At 34.0% G+C, this 20,211-nt stretch overlaps 1 protein-coding gene across 2 annotated transcripts in view; it reads right to left on the bottom strand.

Annotated features, from left to right (window-relative positions):
• The window catches only part of MADD (MAP kinase activating death domain), an 80,436-nt gene that overhangs the window by 51,604 nt on the left and 8,621 nt on the right, over positions 1-20,211 (bottom strand). For both annotated transcript variants that reach the window (XM_070936720.1, XM_070936728.1), the window contains exons 7-14: positions 16,284-16,462; positions 15,194-15,429; positions 14,741-14,897; positions 12,395-12,498; positions 9,917-10,110; positions 7,455-7,735; positions 5,901-6,040; positions 2,976-3,077 (exon numbers count right to left, since the gene is read on the bottom strand). In XM_070936720.1, the coding sequence (XP_070792821.1) occupies positions 2,976-3,077; positions 5,901-6,040; positions 7,455-7,735; positions 9,917-10,110; positions 12,395-12,498; positions 14,741-14,897; positions 15,194-15,429; positions 16,284-16,462 (1,393 nt within the window). The remainder of the gene's footprint in view (positions 1-2,975; positions 3,078-5,900; positions 6,041-7,454; positions 7,736-9,916; positions 10,111-12,394; positions 12,499-14,740; positions 14,898-15,193; positions 15,430-16,283; positions 16,463-20,211) is intronic.

The following is a 20,211-nucleotide window of genomic DNA, read 5'->3' as shown; positions in this document are numbered from 1 at the left end:
TTTATTTACTTGAAAAGGAAGCATATTTTGTTTCCACAAATACTTTATGGGAGAATTATGTTTGTTCAAAATTCAGTAAAGGAGCAGAAGCACATAAATATTCTTCTGTCCAATCTTTCTTTTCTTTTAAATTTGGGATTGTCTTCCTTTTGACTAAATATATTTTTTTAAATATATATATATATATATATATATATATATATATATATATATATATATATATATATATATATATATATATATATATAAAAAACTTTGCTACTATACCATCCATTACTATTGTGGCATTTTAAAAAGGCAGTTCTCATATCTACTCATCTACTCATAAACTGAGGAATAGGCATTAGTCATAAAAACTGCATAACTCATTTACTCATAAACTGTTATCTATAGGCATTACTTCACCCTTTATCTTCCTCTTTGAAATATTCTGCTAATTCTTAATTTTTTTAAAAAAACCTAGTTACAAAGGGAGCAATTTAAATAAAGAGCTGATTTTCAGCCACTTGCAATTTTTATTCCCTAAAATGCCTCTGGTTCAAATATCAACCATGCCTAAAATGAAGAGGAAAAGGTGGAACTCATTGTTTTGTAAGAAGAGAGGGAAGTTGCGGCAGGAGAACTAGAAGGGGAATGTCCTGAGGAGGAAGCAGGAAAAGCTACAGACGAGGGAAGTAGTAGAAGGCAAAGAAACATCTGACTATGTGCAGGGTTGGTCAAAAAAGTCAAGATGATGGTTGTAATCACAAAATTGAAACCCTGCCCTTTTTTACATGCCGGCATATAAAAAAAAAGATGGGGGGGTCTCTTTGCATGGTCACAACTGTCATCTTGACTTTCTGACATCCCTTGCAGAAGCCCCTGGATATGAGTGTGAGTCTGTCCGTAATATAAGTTGCACAATTCCTGTGTGAGGGAGATGGCAGTTTCTAAATTTGATAAATAAATAAATAAATACAATATGCATTTTGAGTGGATGAGCCAGAAAAAGAAAGGTGAGAGTTTGAGACTGACCTTGAACAAAGTAGATTTGTGTTTTGGAGATCAGAGTCAATCTCAGTCATATAATTTATATTGTGGGTTAGTTACTTTTAGCCTCATTAACTTATATTTCTGTGAAATTGGCATTTCATGACAAAGTTTATCTGGCTAGCTTGTAAAAGCCCCATATTCTAATATTCACTCAAAAAAGTGGAACCCCTATTTATATATTATTTATTAAAAAGGCAGAAGTACAGGCAAAGAAACTGTCTATTACAAAGGTTAAAAATATCATTGGTATAACGTAGAACAAGAGATCACACTGAACAGGAATTGTCAAAAAATGATAAATTGCAGAAAATGAGACAAAAACATGAAAAGAAATGGAAACACCCATCACTGTTTTCTTCCAATGTGTGTTATTAATATTAGATTTACCTAACAGAGAATTGTGAGCAATAAAAAATATGCCCATTAGAATGTAAGCAGATGGAAATATTCTGAGATATGCAGGAATTTTAGAGTACTCACATTCCTTTTCAGTTACGATTTTATTTACTTCAAACATTTATATAGCCATCCATCTTATATCAAACTCTGGGCGGCTCCCAATCATTAGGGGATGTATATTTTACAGAAAAACACACACCCAGGAAAGAAAGTTATGCTATCCAAAGCAAACTTTAAGGCAGCAACACAAAACCAACTTTTGGCCTTTATCATTAAAAGGTCAAATGTTAGCAAGACATTATACCAACCTTTATCCATATCCCTTCCCACTTCCAGATTAAAGTAATCTTTACCGATGAAAATGGAGAAGGGGAAGAAATAAATAAAATCAACTTATTACAAAGAAAAAAAATATAATTTTCTAATCATATACAAGAACTGAAAAGGCAAACAAAGTCTCCTTCTAGCTGAGCAACTAAAAAATCCAAGTACAAAAAATGGTAAGGCTTAGGTAATTCATTAGTAAATTTGACTAATATTGACTGTAGTATATATAAAACAACCATAACTTCCACAACCTGCATTTATTCTTCACTCTTCAAATTGCTGAATGGTTCAGCAATGACTATCCACAGAAAATATAAGGCCATAACATAAATATTGTGTCCTAAGAATTTTAGGCACAAATTGGGATGCAAGTGCAAGAGAACAGGATTCATCACACAATACAGCTAGTTCTTGACTACCTTTTGTTTAGCAACCTTTCAAAGTTATGAGTACTGAAAAAAGTCCAGTCCTTGCACTTACAATCATTGCATCATCCTGATGTTCACATGATCACTATTCAGGCACTTGGCAACTGGTTCGCATTTATGACCAACTGCAGTGTCCTATGGTCATGTGATCATGATTTGTGACCTTTATTGTTGGCTTCCAGCAGAATCCACCCATTTGGAAGAATGGGATCCCACTTATGACTGTAGTGTTTGCTTAACAAGGATCATAAAAATGATCATAAAACTGGATTTCACTTGACTTATGACAGCAACAACTTATAACAGAAATTCCGGTCCCAACTGGGGTCATAAGGATTACCTGTATTGCTGTGTGTTATTAATTTTGCATCAATATGACTTTGTTGTGGACACCTCTGCATCCAACTCAATTAATTGCAACTGCTCCCATGAGAAAGATTATTAATATATTCAATCTCAAGTTAATTTCCTATCTAGCAAACATTTATATGTAGAGGTCATAAAAGTTAGAAGGCTGTTGAAACATCTTTCCCATATTAGTGTTTTGCATGACTGATACAATAAAATGTTACCAACGTAAGAAGACATATGAACAAAGCCACACTAAGTATATTTCAATGGTCACTGCCATTCCAATGTATGCTCCATACATGCCATGAATAGAGATCTGAAAAACACCTACTCAGGATTCCTATTTTTTCATTGTCCTATTTCACTGGGGAAGAGGATGTACTTTGTGACCACTGGCAATCAATTATGAAAGCATTAACTGGCAACGAAAACAATTACCTTTCAGACTAGGAAATGGAGTGGTTTTGTCTCTCACAGCTTTGGATGGAAGTGCTAAATTGGAAAGACTAAAGCTTGTGCTGTGATTCTTGTATAGGCTACCTATAATAAAAAGAAAATATATCAAGTGATCTAATCAGTCTCTTATTTCATTTGGCTATTTATTCAGCTATTTATATGTGAGCTCATTTCTGTCCTTCTCAGATTAGGAAGTAACTTAATATGCATCTTCAAATTTTTTTCCCTTCCATTCAATCTTGTCTGATTCTTGAAGACTGTGGCCAAATCCTTAAAAGTTTTCTTGGCAAGGTTTTCAGAAGTGTTTTCCCTTAAGCCAGGAAAAAGTGACTGGCCTAAGGTCATCCGGCTGCTTTTGTGGCTAAGGCAGGACTAGAACTCACTGTCTCCAGGTTTCTAGCCTGATGCCTTAACCACTATAGCAAATTGGCTGTCATCTTCATATTTAATATGCATCTTTTAAAAATATAAATTATAATCAACAGAAGGCCACCAATGGGGCATTTTTCTCAAAATCGAAACTAGAACAAAGAAGAAGAAGAAAATATATCAGGAACAGACTTTCTATTTCAATTTCATCACCTACTTGTTAAATGCACAAATTTAGCATTCAAATCCTATTTATGTTTTACTTAGGCCATCAATGGCAGATTCTGTCTCTTCAATTTTTTTTATCTGAAGAATTTGAGGCACATTGTGGACATAACAATAGGAAGAGGAGAGATAGAATAAATGGCTCACTTATTTTATCTCCTATGCATCTATGCATGAAAATTAAGAACTAAATAAGCAGGATCAAAAGTTAATCAATAGAAACTCACTTGCTTTTAAAAAAATTAAATATCTATATCACTGCTATATTTTAAAAAAAATTGTTGTAACTTAGTAGCATCATTAAAAAGGTGTCTATGTATACAGAAGTAATATAATCTTTTTTTAAAAGTATATTTGAGAGTGAGCCTGGTGGATACTCCTGAGCAAAAACTCCACAACTAGATGCTACTACTTAAAAGTCTTTCTTGAATCATTACTGTTTTTTTAAAAAAAGTCAAATAATCAAAAAATCTTTTGAAACAACAACCGCTTCTTTAAATTATACTAAAAACAAACCATAACTAATTAAAATGATACAACAGACTCAAATGTTTCCAAAAAAAATTTTTTCCTATACAATTTATAAAAGGTAAATGTAACCCCAAATAACCCAAACTTTAATGTAACTGAGGTGTGTCCGTTCTTTACTCAAGTCTGCCAGTCTTCTTGGCACATCAACCCAGGGTAAAAACCCCACTGGCTGATATTGCTGACTAGATATTGAGTAGCAACGTCAAACACAAGAACTCTCACGAATCCCTTCCAAAATAGGCTAAACCACTACTCCTAAAAAGACTATAGCACTGATTGGAATCACACAACTCAAAACAAACTGTGCTTCTTCTTAGAAATATGCAAGCTTCCTTTGAAAAACACAGCTAATCAAAATGAGTAAGATATACTGCAAGTACATCTAAGAATCATTAAGGAGAGGAGGGACAAGTCAATGGTACTATCTACTTCCCCACATATTATCATGTCCAAAATGGCTCTTATTAGGAAAGGAAAATAATTGTTTACTAGCAAAGGAATATCTGTGATTGCTTGATGGCCATCTTAAATGGAGAAACTCAGTTTCAAAGCTGGCCAAAGGCCTATGACAATATCCCACATATGGAATTAATATCAGACAAAAATTCTGTTAAACATGTCTGTGAATTTCATTTCTTTTTTTTATTGACCACTGAATTCATTTATTTAATATACAGCAGCTGTACCCATCTTCCCCTCTGAAACATAAAGTTATGAACAACCACAAAGCACATTTAAAAGTTACTTAAAAAGAAAACTATTAATATTTAAAGCAGAATTTCAAGGTATAGCAGAGCAGGAGGAATTATTCTTGATTCTTTATATAACAATATGGATGCTTCAAACACTGTAGAAAGCAGCATTGTTAAATTAGTATACTCCTATCCAAAATACCACCCTTATGTACGTCAACCTCATCCCAGCCAAAAAAAGCATTTCAAACAAGGACCCCAATACATTTCAGGGTACAAAAAACATGATATCCATTTTATGTCATAGGATGCGCTGTGACTACACATTCCATCAGTCCCCACCAATTTTGCCAATAATTAAAAGGCTAAAAAACCCTATGATATTGTGGATCAAAATCACATGGGAGTTTAAAATTCAATTATTTTTTAGTGAAACTGAAAATAATTGCCGTATCATAGAAAATTCTCAATAACAGATCATACAATAATGTATGTTGATTGTTCTAGAAACTGTGAATTCAGAAGAAGTAAAATGTAAATGCAAAGTTCCCTAAATAATACTGGTGTCTAATAGATAGACAGGATAATTATCTATTTTCAGAGGCAGTGACCATGGCAACGTAGTTATCAATACCAACTGTTGAGGAACATAGTTTCCACTCAGGTCCTGCCTGGTCACTGTGAGAAAATAAGGCTGGACAAGATAGGCCTTCCTTCTCTACAATCCAGAATGCCTGAGTGGAATTTGCCATTTTCTCACCTGCCCTTCAAAAAGCATTTTGAGTTGCCTGACCCAGTCTACAGATGCCAGTTTTTCCAACATCTGCTATCTGAGCTAACCTCTGGATAAAGTCTGTCATTATTCTTTTCCACAAAACAATGTCACCTTCTATTCTTTTATGCATCTCTCCTGGTTTTATAAAAGCCATAATCGGGGGACTGCCACATATTCAGCAATAATCAGATCCATGACTTTCATGGTACCTAGGATTAACATGTTTGCACAGTAGGTTTTTCCCCCTTTGAATCTCTTCTCCACATCTTCCCACCTATTATTTCAATCAATATGCAAGAAAATAAAAATACCTACTGGCAAAAGACATAATACCCCCAAAACCTTCACTGCTGTTATTGGAGACTGTAGAATTTGGGGAACTGGCACGAGAATCCGATTCTGCATCAGAGTCATTTCCCAGCTTTAAACTATTGGGACGCAAAGGTTTTGGAGGCCTTGAAAAGAACAGGAAAAAAGAAACACATTATTTGCAGCATTTTGTACCTATGGCTGTAGTAGAAATTGGGAAACATGTCATTATCAGAAACTTCTTTGTGTTTAACTATGGCAGAAAATCATCACAAAAGCAACATTTATTCTACAAACCATGGCTGGCAGGGGTATTAAAATCAATAATTATTCATTCGGTTAAAAATATCTGAAAAGAGATACAGAATTTTATGAGAAATAAGGCAAATCTATCATAGTACATATGGGTAAATCATATTGCACATATTATTTAAAACCCTCTGCAGTTCTCTAAGTATTCCACAAACCCAAATCCCTCACCCATCTTTTGCAGCTAACCACTACCGAAAAGAGGCTTTAATTTCATTTTCTCTCCCAAATATACCAAACAAGAGAGAGAAATAATACCATCCTTCCCTACTGTCAGGGGTGAAATGCTCCCAGTTCGGACCAGATCGCCCGATCCGTTAGCGATGGAGGTGGATGGTTCGGAGAACCAGTAGCAAAAATCCCTGCCCCCCGCCCCCCCCCATTGCCCAGCTGAGCCGCGCAATCGTCAGAGGCTTTTTTTTTAATTTTTAAAGGCATTTTTTCTACAACCTCTTTGGCCCAAAAAATGCTTTTAAAAGTTTTTTTAAAAAGCCTCTGATGATTGCGCAGCTCAGCTGGGATTATCAGAGGCTTTTAAAAGCATTTTTTCTACAACATCTTCAGCCGAATAGGTTATAGAAAAAATATTTTTAAAAGGAAAAAAAGCCTCTGCCAACCAGGCAAGTCAGCTGGGATCGTCAGAGGCTTTAAAAGCATTTTTTTTACAACCTCTTCAGCCGAAGAGGTTGTAGAAAAAATGGTTTTAAAAGTAAAAAAAAAAAAAAGTTGACCATGCCCACTCAGTCATATTACCCTCCCCCACCAAGCCACGCCCACAGAACCAGTAGTAACAAATTTTACATTTCACCACTGCCTACTGTGCAAATCTTTTGAAAATGGCTCATCTGGTTCTACAGATTCTAAGTACCAGAGGGTCAACTAAAGTAATCCATAGATTTTCCTCTCTGTTATATTTTTCATATACTGTAAATATGCAGAAGCATATGACATTAATATAAATTCTATGGACAATCATATAATCTTTTTTCTTTCTGTTGCTACTTTTGATCCATCACTGCACTCTAAAAAGCCTACAAACTGTTTTTAGCATCTTTAATGTGGGACATAAATAATTACTTCCAATAAAGACATAGGCGTTTAATATACTGTATTTTAAAGGTAAAGAAGAATACTTTAATCCAATATTAAGAATGTAGCTGAATTGCAGAAAATTTCTTAGACAATGGATGATACCACATAGAAAGGACCAAATTAATTTTAAAAACCCATGCTGGATGTAGCAATTCTCACCGACTGCCATTGAGATTCTGGTTGAACTTTGGAGTATAGCTTTCTTCCTGCTCATCTTCCTCTTCTTCTGTTGGGAATCCATACTGTGGTTCAAAATATGGATTATCATACTCTCGTTTCTTCACCATTCCTTCTGTGGTACTCAAGCTGAATGAAGGACTCTCGCTTTCATGATGATCCACAGTCACCTTGGGAAAATTTGGCTGTAAAGGCAAGCTGGAAAGGTGATTTGAAAATCCAGCTACCATCTTCTCTTCTACCTCTGCTGAATCAGCTGATTCCTGTACCGAGAACAAGACATGAATTTGTTTCCAGTTAAAGATTTCTATAATACCAGTAGTTGATGATAAACTATTTTATCACAGTTTGAAATGATTAAAGTAGTTTATAATTTTACTACTGATAAATTAAAATTTAACATAAAACATTCTATTGATTTCTGTCACTGTCTCTGCTAAAGTAAGTTTTATTACATTAACACTGTTAGGATTATTTCTCTGCAGCTTGGTTCCTATACCTAACAGTAATATAAGTAGTTGCTTCATTTAAATATTATTCTCTATGGATATATTTAGAGAAAAAAGTTTAACCATATACATTATAGAAATCATGATTAAAAAAAATTAGGACAACATTTGAAATACTACAGAAGGAATTAGCATGTAATACCAGCAATATACTAGATGTAATTTTAACTATACAATGACTCTGTGAGTTTCCATTAAGAAGTTCTTCTGTGCCTCTCCAAACAGCTTGCTGAATCCAGCTGCTGGTTGTGGGTTTAGCACGACATCTAATGTTTCCTGCTTACAATAAAAAAAACCCTAAAAAATAACTGGGTTATGTTAAGTTTGATTCTTTAATAATGGAGGATGAAAGTTGCAGGCTGAAGCCACAGAGAAAAGCTGGAGGCGAATGAACAAAAGCCATGTTTGAGTTATTCTGGATAGCTGTACCGTTGCACATATTCACAGTTGACTTTCTGTTTATTGAGTTTTCTAACTAGAGTATATAAGAATAAACTTTGCTGGTACTATATTACAATGTTCATTCAATTTCTAGTATTTCTAACACTGTCTCAAATATTTCTACTCATTTTAATCACAATCCTAGCTCAGTATTATCCTGAATTTTAAGTAAAGTGGCTTAAGTAAAACCACCTAAAATTATTAGTCTTTAAAATGCTGAAAATAATTTGTAGCTTTCAGTTAAACATGTACCTTGATTTTTTTAAATCATTTATTTATTGCATTTTAAGACCATATACAGTAGTTCAATCCTCAAGCTAAGAAGAGTACATTCTACCGAACAGAAGTTACCATGGAAACTTTCTATATGCCTAACAATAAACTCCTGTAAATTTCAATGTTTTAATATTGTGCCTTTGAGTTAATGTTTATTTCTTTTGTCAATCAAATTTTTACACTAGCCATCTGACCTAAGTGACTGTGCTTTCACCTGGCCTAGTCCCTGTAGTTTTCTTGGCAAAATTTTCAGAAGTGGTTTGCCTTTTTTCCTAGAGCTGAGAGAGAATGATTGGCCCAAGGTCACCTAACTGGGTTCATGTCTAAGACAAGACCAGAGCTTACAGTCTTCCAGTTTCTAGCCTGATGCCAAAACCACTACACCAAACCGCTTCACTCAACTCATAATGTTATGCAATCTCTTGTTGGTAGGATTTTAAAAAATTAATCCAGATAATTCCCTGTTTTTTCTTCATTTTTATGCAGTTCCTATGGCTTGCAAACCACTTTTCATTTTTAAATATATTTGTTTGCATATCTAAAACATGACAATTAATAAGGATTTTTTAAAGCTCCAACTACTGATTATCTATGTCTTTGTCCCTTAACTCTAATCGCAGATTGATGAAAAGCAATAATTTCTTGAAACTAAATAATGAACAGTTTTCTAAGAGCTGTGATAAATACAGGTAGTCCTCGATTTACAACAGTTCACTTAGGGACCATTCAAAATTACAATGACCCTGAAAAAAGTGACAATTTTTCATACTTATGACCATTGCAGCATCCCCATGGTCATGTGATTTACATTCGGATGCTTAGTAACTGGTTCATACTTGTAACGGTTGCAGTGTCCCGGGGTCATGTGATCACCTTTTGTGATCCTCTGACAAGCAAAGTCAATGGGGAAGCCAGGTTCTCTTAACAACCATTGTACTAATTTAACAACTGCAGTGATTCACTTAACAACTGTGGCAAGAAAAGTCATAAAATGGGATAAAACTCACTTAACAAATTTCTCACTTAGCAACATAAAATTTTGGCTCAATTGTGGTCGTAAGTTGAGGACTACTTGTACTGAAATTCCAGTATCCCAATTCAGCAGAAATGTACTAGACATCCCACTAAATACTACTTAAACTTTTATAATTATAACTATTTGCACTTTTAAAAGCCTTATGTGTTTGTTTGTTTTTTGCTATCTAGTCTATTACATACATGATTCACCCCATGGATAACAGTGCTAGGACTACTGCTGGCTGTAGTGCTTGAACTTGACCGAGGTTGGTTATTATCTTGGGAATTCTCACTATCTGGAGCCTGTTCGTCCATATCTGCTGAGTATTCCTGGAAATCATCAAACTCAACTTCACTTGCATCACCCAAAGCTGCATGAGTTAGTGGGTCCACATCTGCAAGACACGTTAGAATATATATATACTGTTTCAGCTCAACACAAATCTACACTGGCCAAGTCACAAGCAATTCAAGAAAAAAACTCACTAAATTATTAAAATTATAGGAAAACAGATTCCATCTGAACAGTAGACAAACAAAACCATGTTAACAGTAAGAACAGTTCAAAATAGAACTAGTTATTCAAAGGAAAGAGGCCTGATTCAAATAAAGGGTAGACTCTGCTGGTGATGTTTTTATTTGAATGCTTTTATTTGGATTTCTGAACTGAACAAAGGGTTAAGAGAGTGGGCCTCAATGACATGTTTCTGGTCAATGTCTCTGTGACAAAACATTACAAGCATCACACACAGGAAAATCGTACCGCCACCCCTTACATTTGTAAGTAATTTTATGATCCCATGTAATGATCTCTGTGCTAGAAGATTTATGCATTTTATGGACAAAAGCAGTCAATCTTTTGTCTTTTAAATCTTTTAAAATATAAAGATACCTTTGAGTAAAATTTGATTCCTGATAGCACCTATGCAGTTTCATGGTAGCCTTATGGAAGTGACTTACAACACTAGCTTACGACCCTGGAATTCCCAAATGACCCTTTAACCAACTAGTAACACAGTCAAACTTGATTACTTTCAAGGTTAGCCAAGTTTAAATCAGTTTTTACCTATGCCAAATTCACATTCTTTATTATTATTATAATAAATATGTTATTGTTTAAATCCATCAGATGACAATGCTGCAGAAAAATGCACAGGAAGTGTGCAACCTTTTTAGTTAAGATTATTAAGCATTTTTCATTACCACTTAGTGTGGTATTATTCTAAAATAGCTTTTGAAGCATCATTATAGTTGATTCAAATCCTGTTTGCTGAACCTGTCTCATAAGTGGTTGCTAGAAAAACCCTGACTTTCTTGATCCCAGTGTTTATGGAAGCTATTAGGATTTTTGTGATGAAACACCACCAATGTGTAGATAATTTATATTCTTCTTTTTTCTTCCATGAATCACAAGATATGGAATTCCTAAACAAATGTATGCTTAAAATTTCAAAATGGAACAAGATGAAACTTAATCTGGATTAAGAAACTACTATTGTGAATAAATAAAGAAGCTGATCAGAATCCGATTTTAGACAGAGTTGCTAAAGGGTACTTCTGGTTGTGGCATTATCTGTAGAAGTATAGAAAATATTGTTTGAAGCAAGTCACAAACTTCAGCTTTTTAAGGAAAAAAATATGCTACAGATATACTGCAGCATGTAATACAGTATTACCTTCCACCATAATTTTTATTTCCAAGAATGACTGTGGGCCTTACACACTGACATTATTAATCAATAGCACATGAATGTTTATTTAATCAAGTTTGCTAAATAAACTACAACTGGATGGATTCACAGAGCATATCAAACAATACTATGTTTTAAAGCACAAATGACTATAACTATAATGTACTTTGTTGATTTGGACATTACATGTTTGCATATAGACATTATTCCTTTGTATTCTATAGTGGTGAGACCATATCTGGAATATTATATCCAGTTCCAGACACATTTTAGGAAATGCATTAACAAACTGGAGTATGGTTCTAGAAGGAAAATGTTGTAAGTTTCAAGTCTGGAGAAGAAAAGACTGTGTGGAAACATGATAATTCTCTTCAAGTATCTGAAGATTGCAAAGTAGAAAATTAGCAGGATTTTCAAAGTTGCTCAAGAAGACAAGTAAAGAACAATGGTTTAAATTATAAAGAGACAGATTCTGGTTAGACATTAGGAAACACTTTGAAACAATAAAAGCTATTCAGTAATGAAAAAGACCTTGGGATATGTAAGAAGTGTTTAAATGATGGGTGGCTAACTGTCAGTGATGCTGCAGTAATAGATTTCTGCAGTGGGCAGGGGATTAACCTAAATCTTCAAGATCCTTTCCAATTCTTACTGTCCATTATTCTATTATTCCATTCCATTCTATTCTTCTCCAAGCAAAATAAACACAACAAAGAAACAAAATACCTTCCATACTCCTAGCAAGATTCCAGCTGGTTGCTGAGGTGAAAAGTTTCTTCCAAAGCAATGAAATTAGGCTAAATCAGGGGTGTCAAACTCCCAGCCCACAGGCTGGATCCATCACGCACTGGCCACACCCAGTTTAGTGAAGCGGAAAAAAGTCGCAATACGTCACGTGATGCTGCCGTGATGACTCAAGTCTGACACCCCTGGCCTAAACCCTATAACTATATCCAGAACAAACACATTACAGATCAAGGGTACTTACTTGGAGTATCACCATTGATATCACATTTCATCATTTCACTAACAAAGTCACCAAGGGATGAATAAGAAGAGCTGGAGTCATCATAGTCCACACTATCACTCCCACTATTGCAAAGGGAAAAAAAGTAGAAAAAATAAATAAATTACGTAAGAGATTTACCAGAATTTTTTATCATGGATTTTTATAACTTTAGTTGTATAGAGAGCATTATTTCTTTGGCCAGGCACCTCTTCCTGATGCTAATAGCCATGTTTCAGTCTTGAATTATCACTGTGGCAGGAGGATCTGTTCTGCCTTCCAGACCAGACTAGAAAAGCAGGTTTTTCTCAACCCCATGACAATGGAAACCACTGAAAAGATGAGCAAAACTATGTTTTATTGCAAAATTAAAAATTATGTGGGATTAAACAGGCAGTAAGGAGAAATCCCAGTGGTAAAAGGAAACAGTAGAGGAATTCCTAATATAAATCACTGTCACATGTATGGCACAGGTAGAAAATATATTCTAATTCTGCAAGCAAGAGAGAGAAAGAGGAATTCCCAGGACAATTCAGAAAATAGAAAATAGCATTTTCTCCTGTGTCTCATGGAAAGCATCTTCAACTTATCAAACAGTGTCAGATAAGGATGGAATCTCCAAAATAGCAATCTACTTCCGTATCTGCAACTACTACATTTTTGGAGAACATAATTGCCAAAATTACTGATATAAATGTATATTTTTTCAAATGGGCAATTCTCAGGAAGTGTTCACCACTTAACCAGATAAGGAAATAGATGGCCCTGGAGCTTGCTGCCTCTTACAGATCTGTTTCCCAAAGGCAACATAACCTCATGCTATATTCCTCCAGAAACAAAAAATAAAAAGATAGCTTTTCTCAATTACATTTTCAATACAAAAAAAAGAAGACAATTTTTCCTTTTGCAAGGCAATACACTTCTGAGAGCAGCAGCTCAGAATTTAAAAGTATTAACAGTTGTACCTTATCTAAACCCTTTAAAAGAAGTCCAAAATGACATTAATATTCTTGAAGCAGTGTGCCCTATGCAAAATTTTCTATCAACTTAGGAAGATTCTTCCTCTTGTGCTGATAATAGAGTTCCTAATGGAAACAAAACTCTTGTCTAAATAGTTAACTTAATAGTTAAGTTTCCAAAGAATCAATCAACTTCAGTTGCCACCTGCCTTCTCTCTGGGTCTTCTGCCTGCAACTTTCATCCTCCACTATTACAGAAGCAAACTTAAAACAATCCATAGTTGTTTTCAATTTTTTATCATAGCTTCTATCATTCTTTTAAGCATTAAAAATATAATTGATTCCAGATTTGTAGTATCTATTCGGCACTGACTTTTTTGCATTGTTCTCTCATACCTGGTTGAAACCTTGAGAAATTCCTGATGTTTTGACAGTCAACTTACATAAGGCTACAGAAATCATACTTGTTGCAGGCATAACTCTGGTTACTACCTCCATCTCTTCTCTATGATTGTCTGATTCAAAAAGTGGGGAAATTCTTTCAACCCTCAATGAGTGCCTGATTGACTTTACTGTCAGGTCACGAGTTTTTGGTTTTATACTATAGATGAGTCATATTTGGATTTAAAATTTTACTCATTTTACAAAACAAAAGCGAAATTATGGGGAAAATGGAAGCCAGAATGATCACAAAGAATGCAATAATAGGCCTCAGTAGAAGTATACAGGTAGTGCTCAATTTACGACCATAATTGAGCCCAAATTTTTTGTTGCTAAGTGAGAAATTTTTTAAGTGAGTTTTGCCCCGTTTTACAAATTTTCTTGCCACATTTGTTAAATGAATCACTGCAGTTGTTAAATTAGTACAATGGTTGTTAAGTGAATCTGGTTTCCCCATTGACTTTGCTTGTCACAAGATCGCAAAAGGTGATCACATGACCGTAGGGCATTGCAACCATAATAAATGTGAATCAGTTGTCAAGCATCCAAATATAAATCACATGACCATGGGGATGCTGCAACGATCATAAATCTGAAAAATTGTCATAAGTCACATTTTTCAGTGTAACTTGTAACTTCAAATGGTCACTAAGCCAACTGTTGTAAAGTCGAGGACTACCTGTATTGTGTTTTTGAAGCCAGGCAAACCTTTTAAACCTCCCAAGCTTTAAAAGGCTTTTCAAGAATTCTGGATTTGATTTTTTTTGTTATTTCATCTATATTTTTAATGATATTTGTTATAAATTATCTGCAATGTGCCCTGGAAACTGATGCTGGAGGCACCTAAATTTTAAAAAAAATTCTTAGAAAGAATTACAAAATTAACTGAAGATTGGTTGCATGCCATTGCATTCCGTTCCTTACTAACCTATCATCAGTAGGATCTGAATCTGTTTCTCTATCAGCTGGGACATTCATTGCTTCAGCTAGCTGAGAATTGCTGTCATAAACACGATAATGGATTGGCTGCAGCTGATGAGCATACCACTTTGGCTTATCACCAATCAGAGCTGGGTCAAACATATCTATAAAAGCAACAAGAAACAAGTAATTTGCCTTATGCCAATAGCAAAAATACAGTTACAGAAGCTACATGAACATTCTAAAAACCCAGACAAAATATCGAAAATAACAGGATTTCAGGCCTGAAATAGGTATTTCTGATTTTTATTGAGAAAGCAAATTCTTATACTGAACAAATCCTATTTGCTTTTAAGATAAAATCTTAAAATATAGTGGTCAGTTAATTTCTCAGCAATATTTTGCATCGGAACATCCCACTTTAAAATCATGAGGGTTGACAATTCATGATCACACTTACTGTTGTGGATTCTTTGGAAAGCATAATTAGTGGGATTGAGAGACCACTCCCCAAAGTACTCCACTGCCTGTGTCTTGGACAATTTTTCTGCAAATTGTGTCTGTTTCGGTCGTGAAGCTAAAAAGGAATTGGCCTGAAATGCAACCACGGGGCGGGGAAAGAGACGAAGTGTGCGGGTATGCATCTGGAATCCATGTAAAACATTTGGTGAATTGAAGAATCTCACCATAGCAACCCTTTAAAAAGGAAAGACAGGTCATTTAGCAACCAGCATGAAAACTGAAAAGGCACAGAGCATTCATGAATCACCAAAAAAATAACTGATGATGCATCCCCAATAAGGAAAAAGCAAATTTGTTCGTGCTAACGATTACTAAATTGACTCTAGCGCCAACGATATCAGCATATCAGAAGCACTTCTCAACCCTCAACATGCTGTGTTCATCATATTGCCCACTTTTTCTACAACAAAATTATGAAGTGAACTGCAGTTCACAAAAGCTTACGTTGTTCAGTAAGATTTGCTAGTCTGAAAAATGCTACTAGGCTACTCCTGAGTTTTGGTTAACATAAACTGGACATAGGCTGTCCTAAAATGTGAGTAACAATTGTAACTTTCTTTAAAGAATCCAAAATATATTATGTAAATTTATACTACTTTAATATATTAAATCAAGGCATCTGAAGAAAGTTACCAATTTTGTAACAGCTATCATAAACATTTAGAAAGTAGGCATATTTCACATAAGTCATACAACAGCTTCTGCACAAACTATATATAAACAATGTATTACCATACTACTTAGTACTATAGATCATCCAGAGAAGGTCAACTGTTACAATAAATTTCTTATTGTACCCAGACGACACACTATTTAATGAATGATGGAATGTTTTGTATTAAAAGAAAATTTAAAAAAAAAATTTTTTTAAGTTTATCTGAATATTAGATATCTAATATTAGAATATTAGATTGTCAGAAGGTAATATAACTTTGCTTATCATATGTTGCTAAGCGGAGCACCGGCTCTTCCTATCTAATTGGAAGTTTATTATTTACATTCAGCAAAAATACAATGCTTTATCTCACCTAGTGGCTACATCCACTGAATCTACATCATTACCATAGATCAGTGGGTTGAACTCTGTGGATGGTGTGGATTGTAGGTCATTCTGCGGTCTTCCCAGAAGCAATGGGATTTCTTGACTTTCATGAAACTTTTCTAGGTTAAGAATAGGCTGGGTATTCAAACTCATGCTGGCCAAAGCCTGAAGAGCAATATGTTACAAACATAATAAATGAAAATGGTATTGCTGTAATACAACTCTCTCTCATGGGCAAAACACAAGCTGAGTGTGATGTTCCAATATAACCTGGGATCAAGAGACCTCTTTCAGTTTTTTTTAATGCAAATAAGAATAAACTTAATCAATCCTTCCTCTGCTTAATTGCTTACTTTTCTTACATTTGAATAAACAGAAAATAAAAAGAGGGAAATACACAAACTATTGTAAATGTTTTTATGCTAAAAAAATTGCATGCAAAACAGTCACAGAATCAATTAAATCTAATCAGAAATTGCATTTTTTTAAATTTACCATTTTACCTACTAAAGCTGTTTTAGAGAAAAACAGAAAATCTTTGAAATGAGATTCATTTATTTATTTAAAAAACTATAAAATACTCCAGGCTCAATAGCTTTGGAAAATTAATCAAGAGTAATCTAGAATTTAAATTCCCCTCTAAACATATTGTAAGAAAAATATTGGGAATTATGTTATTTTATTAACTTGGCTACATAAGAAAAAAGATACATGAAATGTAAAATAAACTATCAATAGTATTTTGATATGTCCTAAAATACAAAAATTATATTCTACAGTTTTATTTAAAAAGGACTTTGGGGGGGGGGGCGAGGTTGCCTTCGAGTCAGTGTTGAGTCCTGACAAATCTCTGAACTAGCCCTTGCAGATTTTATTTTTATTGCATCTTTAATATGCAACAAACATATTTAATACTTCTCTCTCCTATTTTCTCTACAGCAACAAACCAATGTGATAAGTTTAGCTGAGAGAAAGATAGTGACTGGCCCAAAGTCATCCAATCTGGTTTCATGCCAAAGCCTATGTGCCTTAACCATTACAACACACTGGTTCTAAAAAAAGGACTTATTTTGCAATAATTAGCAATAATGGAATATGATCCCAACTTTTAAATGTCACAGTCTTACGCACAAACTCCATGCTGAATATGAATGTTAGATTCAACTTATAGTTTCAATTTAAACTGCTTTAAAGCATATGTACCAGATACCTTTGTACTATCTACTTCCAAATCAAGTTAAGAACATCCATTTAGAATGCACATACCATCAGATATAAGATACGTGGCAATAAGAAGTTTTTTTCTGTTGGGAAATATACTCCGAAAAAAAAGCACATCTAGATTTTTCTTTTTAGGAACTTATTTAAAAAATGTTTCCCTCCAAAACTTAGGTGAGATGGGCAGTGTAGAAACTTGACAAACAAATAAATATTGTTTGATTTAATGGCATAAACTCTAATGACTTTGATACAAGCATATGTATTACTAATGCATATTTTATTACTATTTTTATTTTAAACATTAGAAATTACCTTAGAGCATGTTTTTATGGAGGATGATACACAAGTGCATTAAATAGATTAATATGCATTAATATTATTAATATAAATTTACATTATTGGGTAGTTATTTCTTGTTCTGAATGCTCAACTCAGCTAATTTGTTCTGAGATTCCTATTTTTCCCTTTATGTCATATAAAAAGGAGCAGAGTTAATGCATTCTTCACTATATAATTACTATGAAAGCCTAGATTCCTAGAAGGCTTTAGTTTTCAACAGTTTTGATTTTATCAACTCTTCTGGCTTCTGAATATTTTGTAATATTCACAAAACAAGGATCTTTATCTTGGTTTGACATATTGAACATACAAAAAAAAAAAAAAACCCAAACATTTTAGTTCTCTAGATTGTACTCTAAACTTTTCTCAATTTCAGCTTCTTTGGAGGAGAGGGTGGCCTACCCTCAAGCCATGTGAATTTCTTTTATTTATCTTTCTTTTTTAGTTCACCGTCTTTTACCGATATCTTCCACCAAAATTCCCTTTCTTTCCAAAAGCCAATACATCAAAATAGACTAACAAAAAATTATCCAATGGCAACTTGAGGGAGAAAAAGGTAAAATAAAGACACCTTTTTTTCAGGCGTGAGCAGTTGTTGCTGAGTGATTGCAGACATGCTAATCAGAGTCTGGAGGCAAGATGGAAGATCACATGACAACATCAGCGACAATCAGAGCCAAAGACGAATACATGATCACATAGAGACAGATGGAGAAAAGTCTATTATTACTAATACCACAGATGAGAAAATAAATAAAAATAAATAAAAATAAAAAGCACAGTTCTTGAAGGAGGCCAGGCTGCTTTGCTCCCATACACCTGTTTGCAAACATGTTCCCTTAAAAAGTACTGAGGGCTAGTAAATTGATGCATCATACATATTTTAACAATACACTAACATCTGATATTGTAACTGCAGTGAATGGGCTGTAAAAATTGTTTTAAGTATTTTACGTAAGTATTCACATAAGTTTGTTACCTAGATTCATTACCATCAGTAAAGATTTTTTTTCCTTCTTGCCTTAACTTGTTCCATAAAAAATAAAATTGTTTTTCCTATCTGCTAAAATAAAATACACGTTTTTATTTTATTCATATTGTTCAGGTGTGTGGGAATGTTGCCAACAGCCCCTTAAACTGTGGAAACAGAAAACCAAACAGATCAGAAAGAGAGATTGCAGATTCTACTGCCTGTTGGTTTGTTGCATTAGCTTACACAAAAAAAATCACACATAGTCCTGCTCTTCTATGAGAGACAGAAGCAGTAGCTTTTGAACTGCTGCTGTAACGCTTTACCTATATATATATACTGCATGCAACATGCAAAGAGGAACAATAAAAGAGCAATGGGGAAGAAAAATACAGAAGTCATAAAACCTCTATTATGAAATATAATAAAAAAAATTCTGAAGTATGGATTTCATTGGCAACTATGTGAATAGAAATAGAAAATTAATGATGTACAATGGGAAAACAAGTCATAGAAAAATCAAAATGTTTAAGGCATACAATGAGTGGGAAGGGTAGGAACAAAAGAATGAGCTTTGTACAGTTATTAAGTCGAAGTTGGATGTATAAAACCATTTTAAAGAGAATGGCAAAGCCTTTTATGTGGTTCTGAATGGTATGAATAGTCCACAGAGTGACATGTCAGATGTAGCTTATCAAAATGACGGTGGAGTAAGGATGTGATAAACCACATTCTAATGCCGTTTGAAGCATACACATTGATAACAATTCAACAATAGCAATTCAAGATGATTTCAAAGCTTCATGACCACATCAAGATTGTCATGTGTATGAATAGATCTCACATAAAACTCCAAGCCTCAATAAAGAAATTCAATTTTAAGCACTATAAATATGACTGATTAGGACTACACAATATTACACTATAGTTGAGTGCTAGTACTACCAAACTCCAAATTGTGGTTAATCTTAGCTAAGTTTAATTAAAATAAACTACATTTAATCCACACTTTATAAATGTAGCTTTTTTCAATGAACCATTATTATTATTAAACACAGTTTGAATCCAAATAACAAGCTAAACTGTAGGCAATCTAAAATGAAAGACAATTCTAAAGTTGATCTGATGATCAATTGTAGTTTAACATTATGTTTGACCACGATTTTCATTTTATGGTCCATATATTATACCTTTCTAGGGTACACATTTTTTTTACTCTGAAGCTTAATATACCATTATTGGAAGCATCATATAAATCAATTGCATATATATAAATAAATATCCATAAGATTGTTCCATAAATATAGGAGTAAATTAGTATAGGAGAATGGTGAAATGACAGGTTATAGGCCAAAATTGGACAAATTGGGCAGAAAAGAGCAGA

Source organism: Pituophis catenifer, unplaced genomic scaffold (assembly GCF_029215685.1).
Source record: "Pituophis catenifer annectens isolate HBS135680 unplaced genomic scaffold, rPitCat1.0.hap2 SCAF_1, whole genome shotgun sequence".
NCBI lineage: Eukaryota > Metazoa > Chordata > Lepidosauria > Squamata > Colubridae > Pituophis > Pituophis catenifer.
Note: the sequence above shows the minus strand (reverse complement) of the source record. Positions and strands in the feature narration are given on the sequence as shown.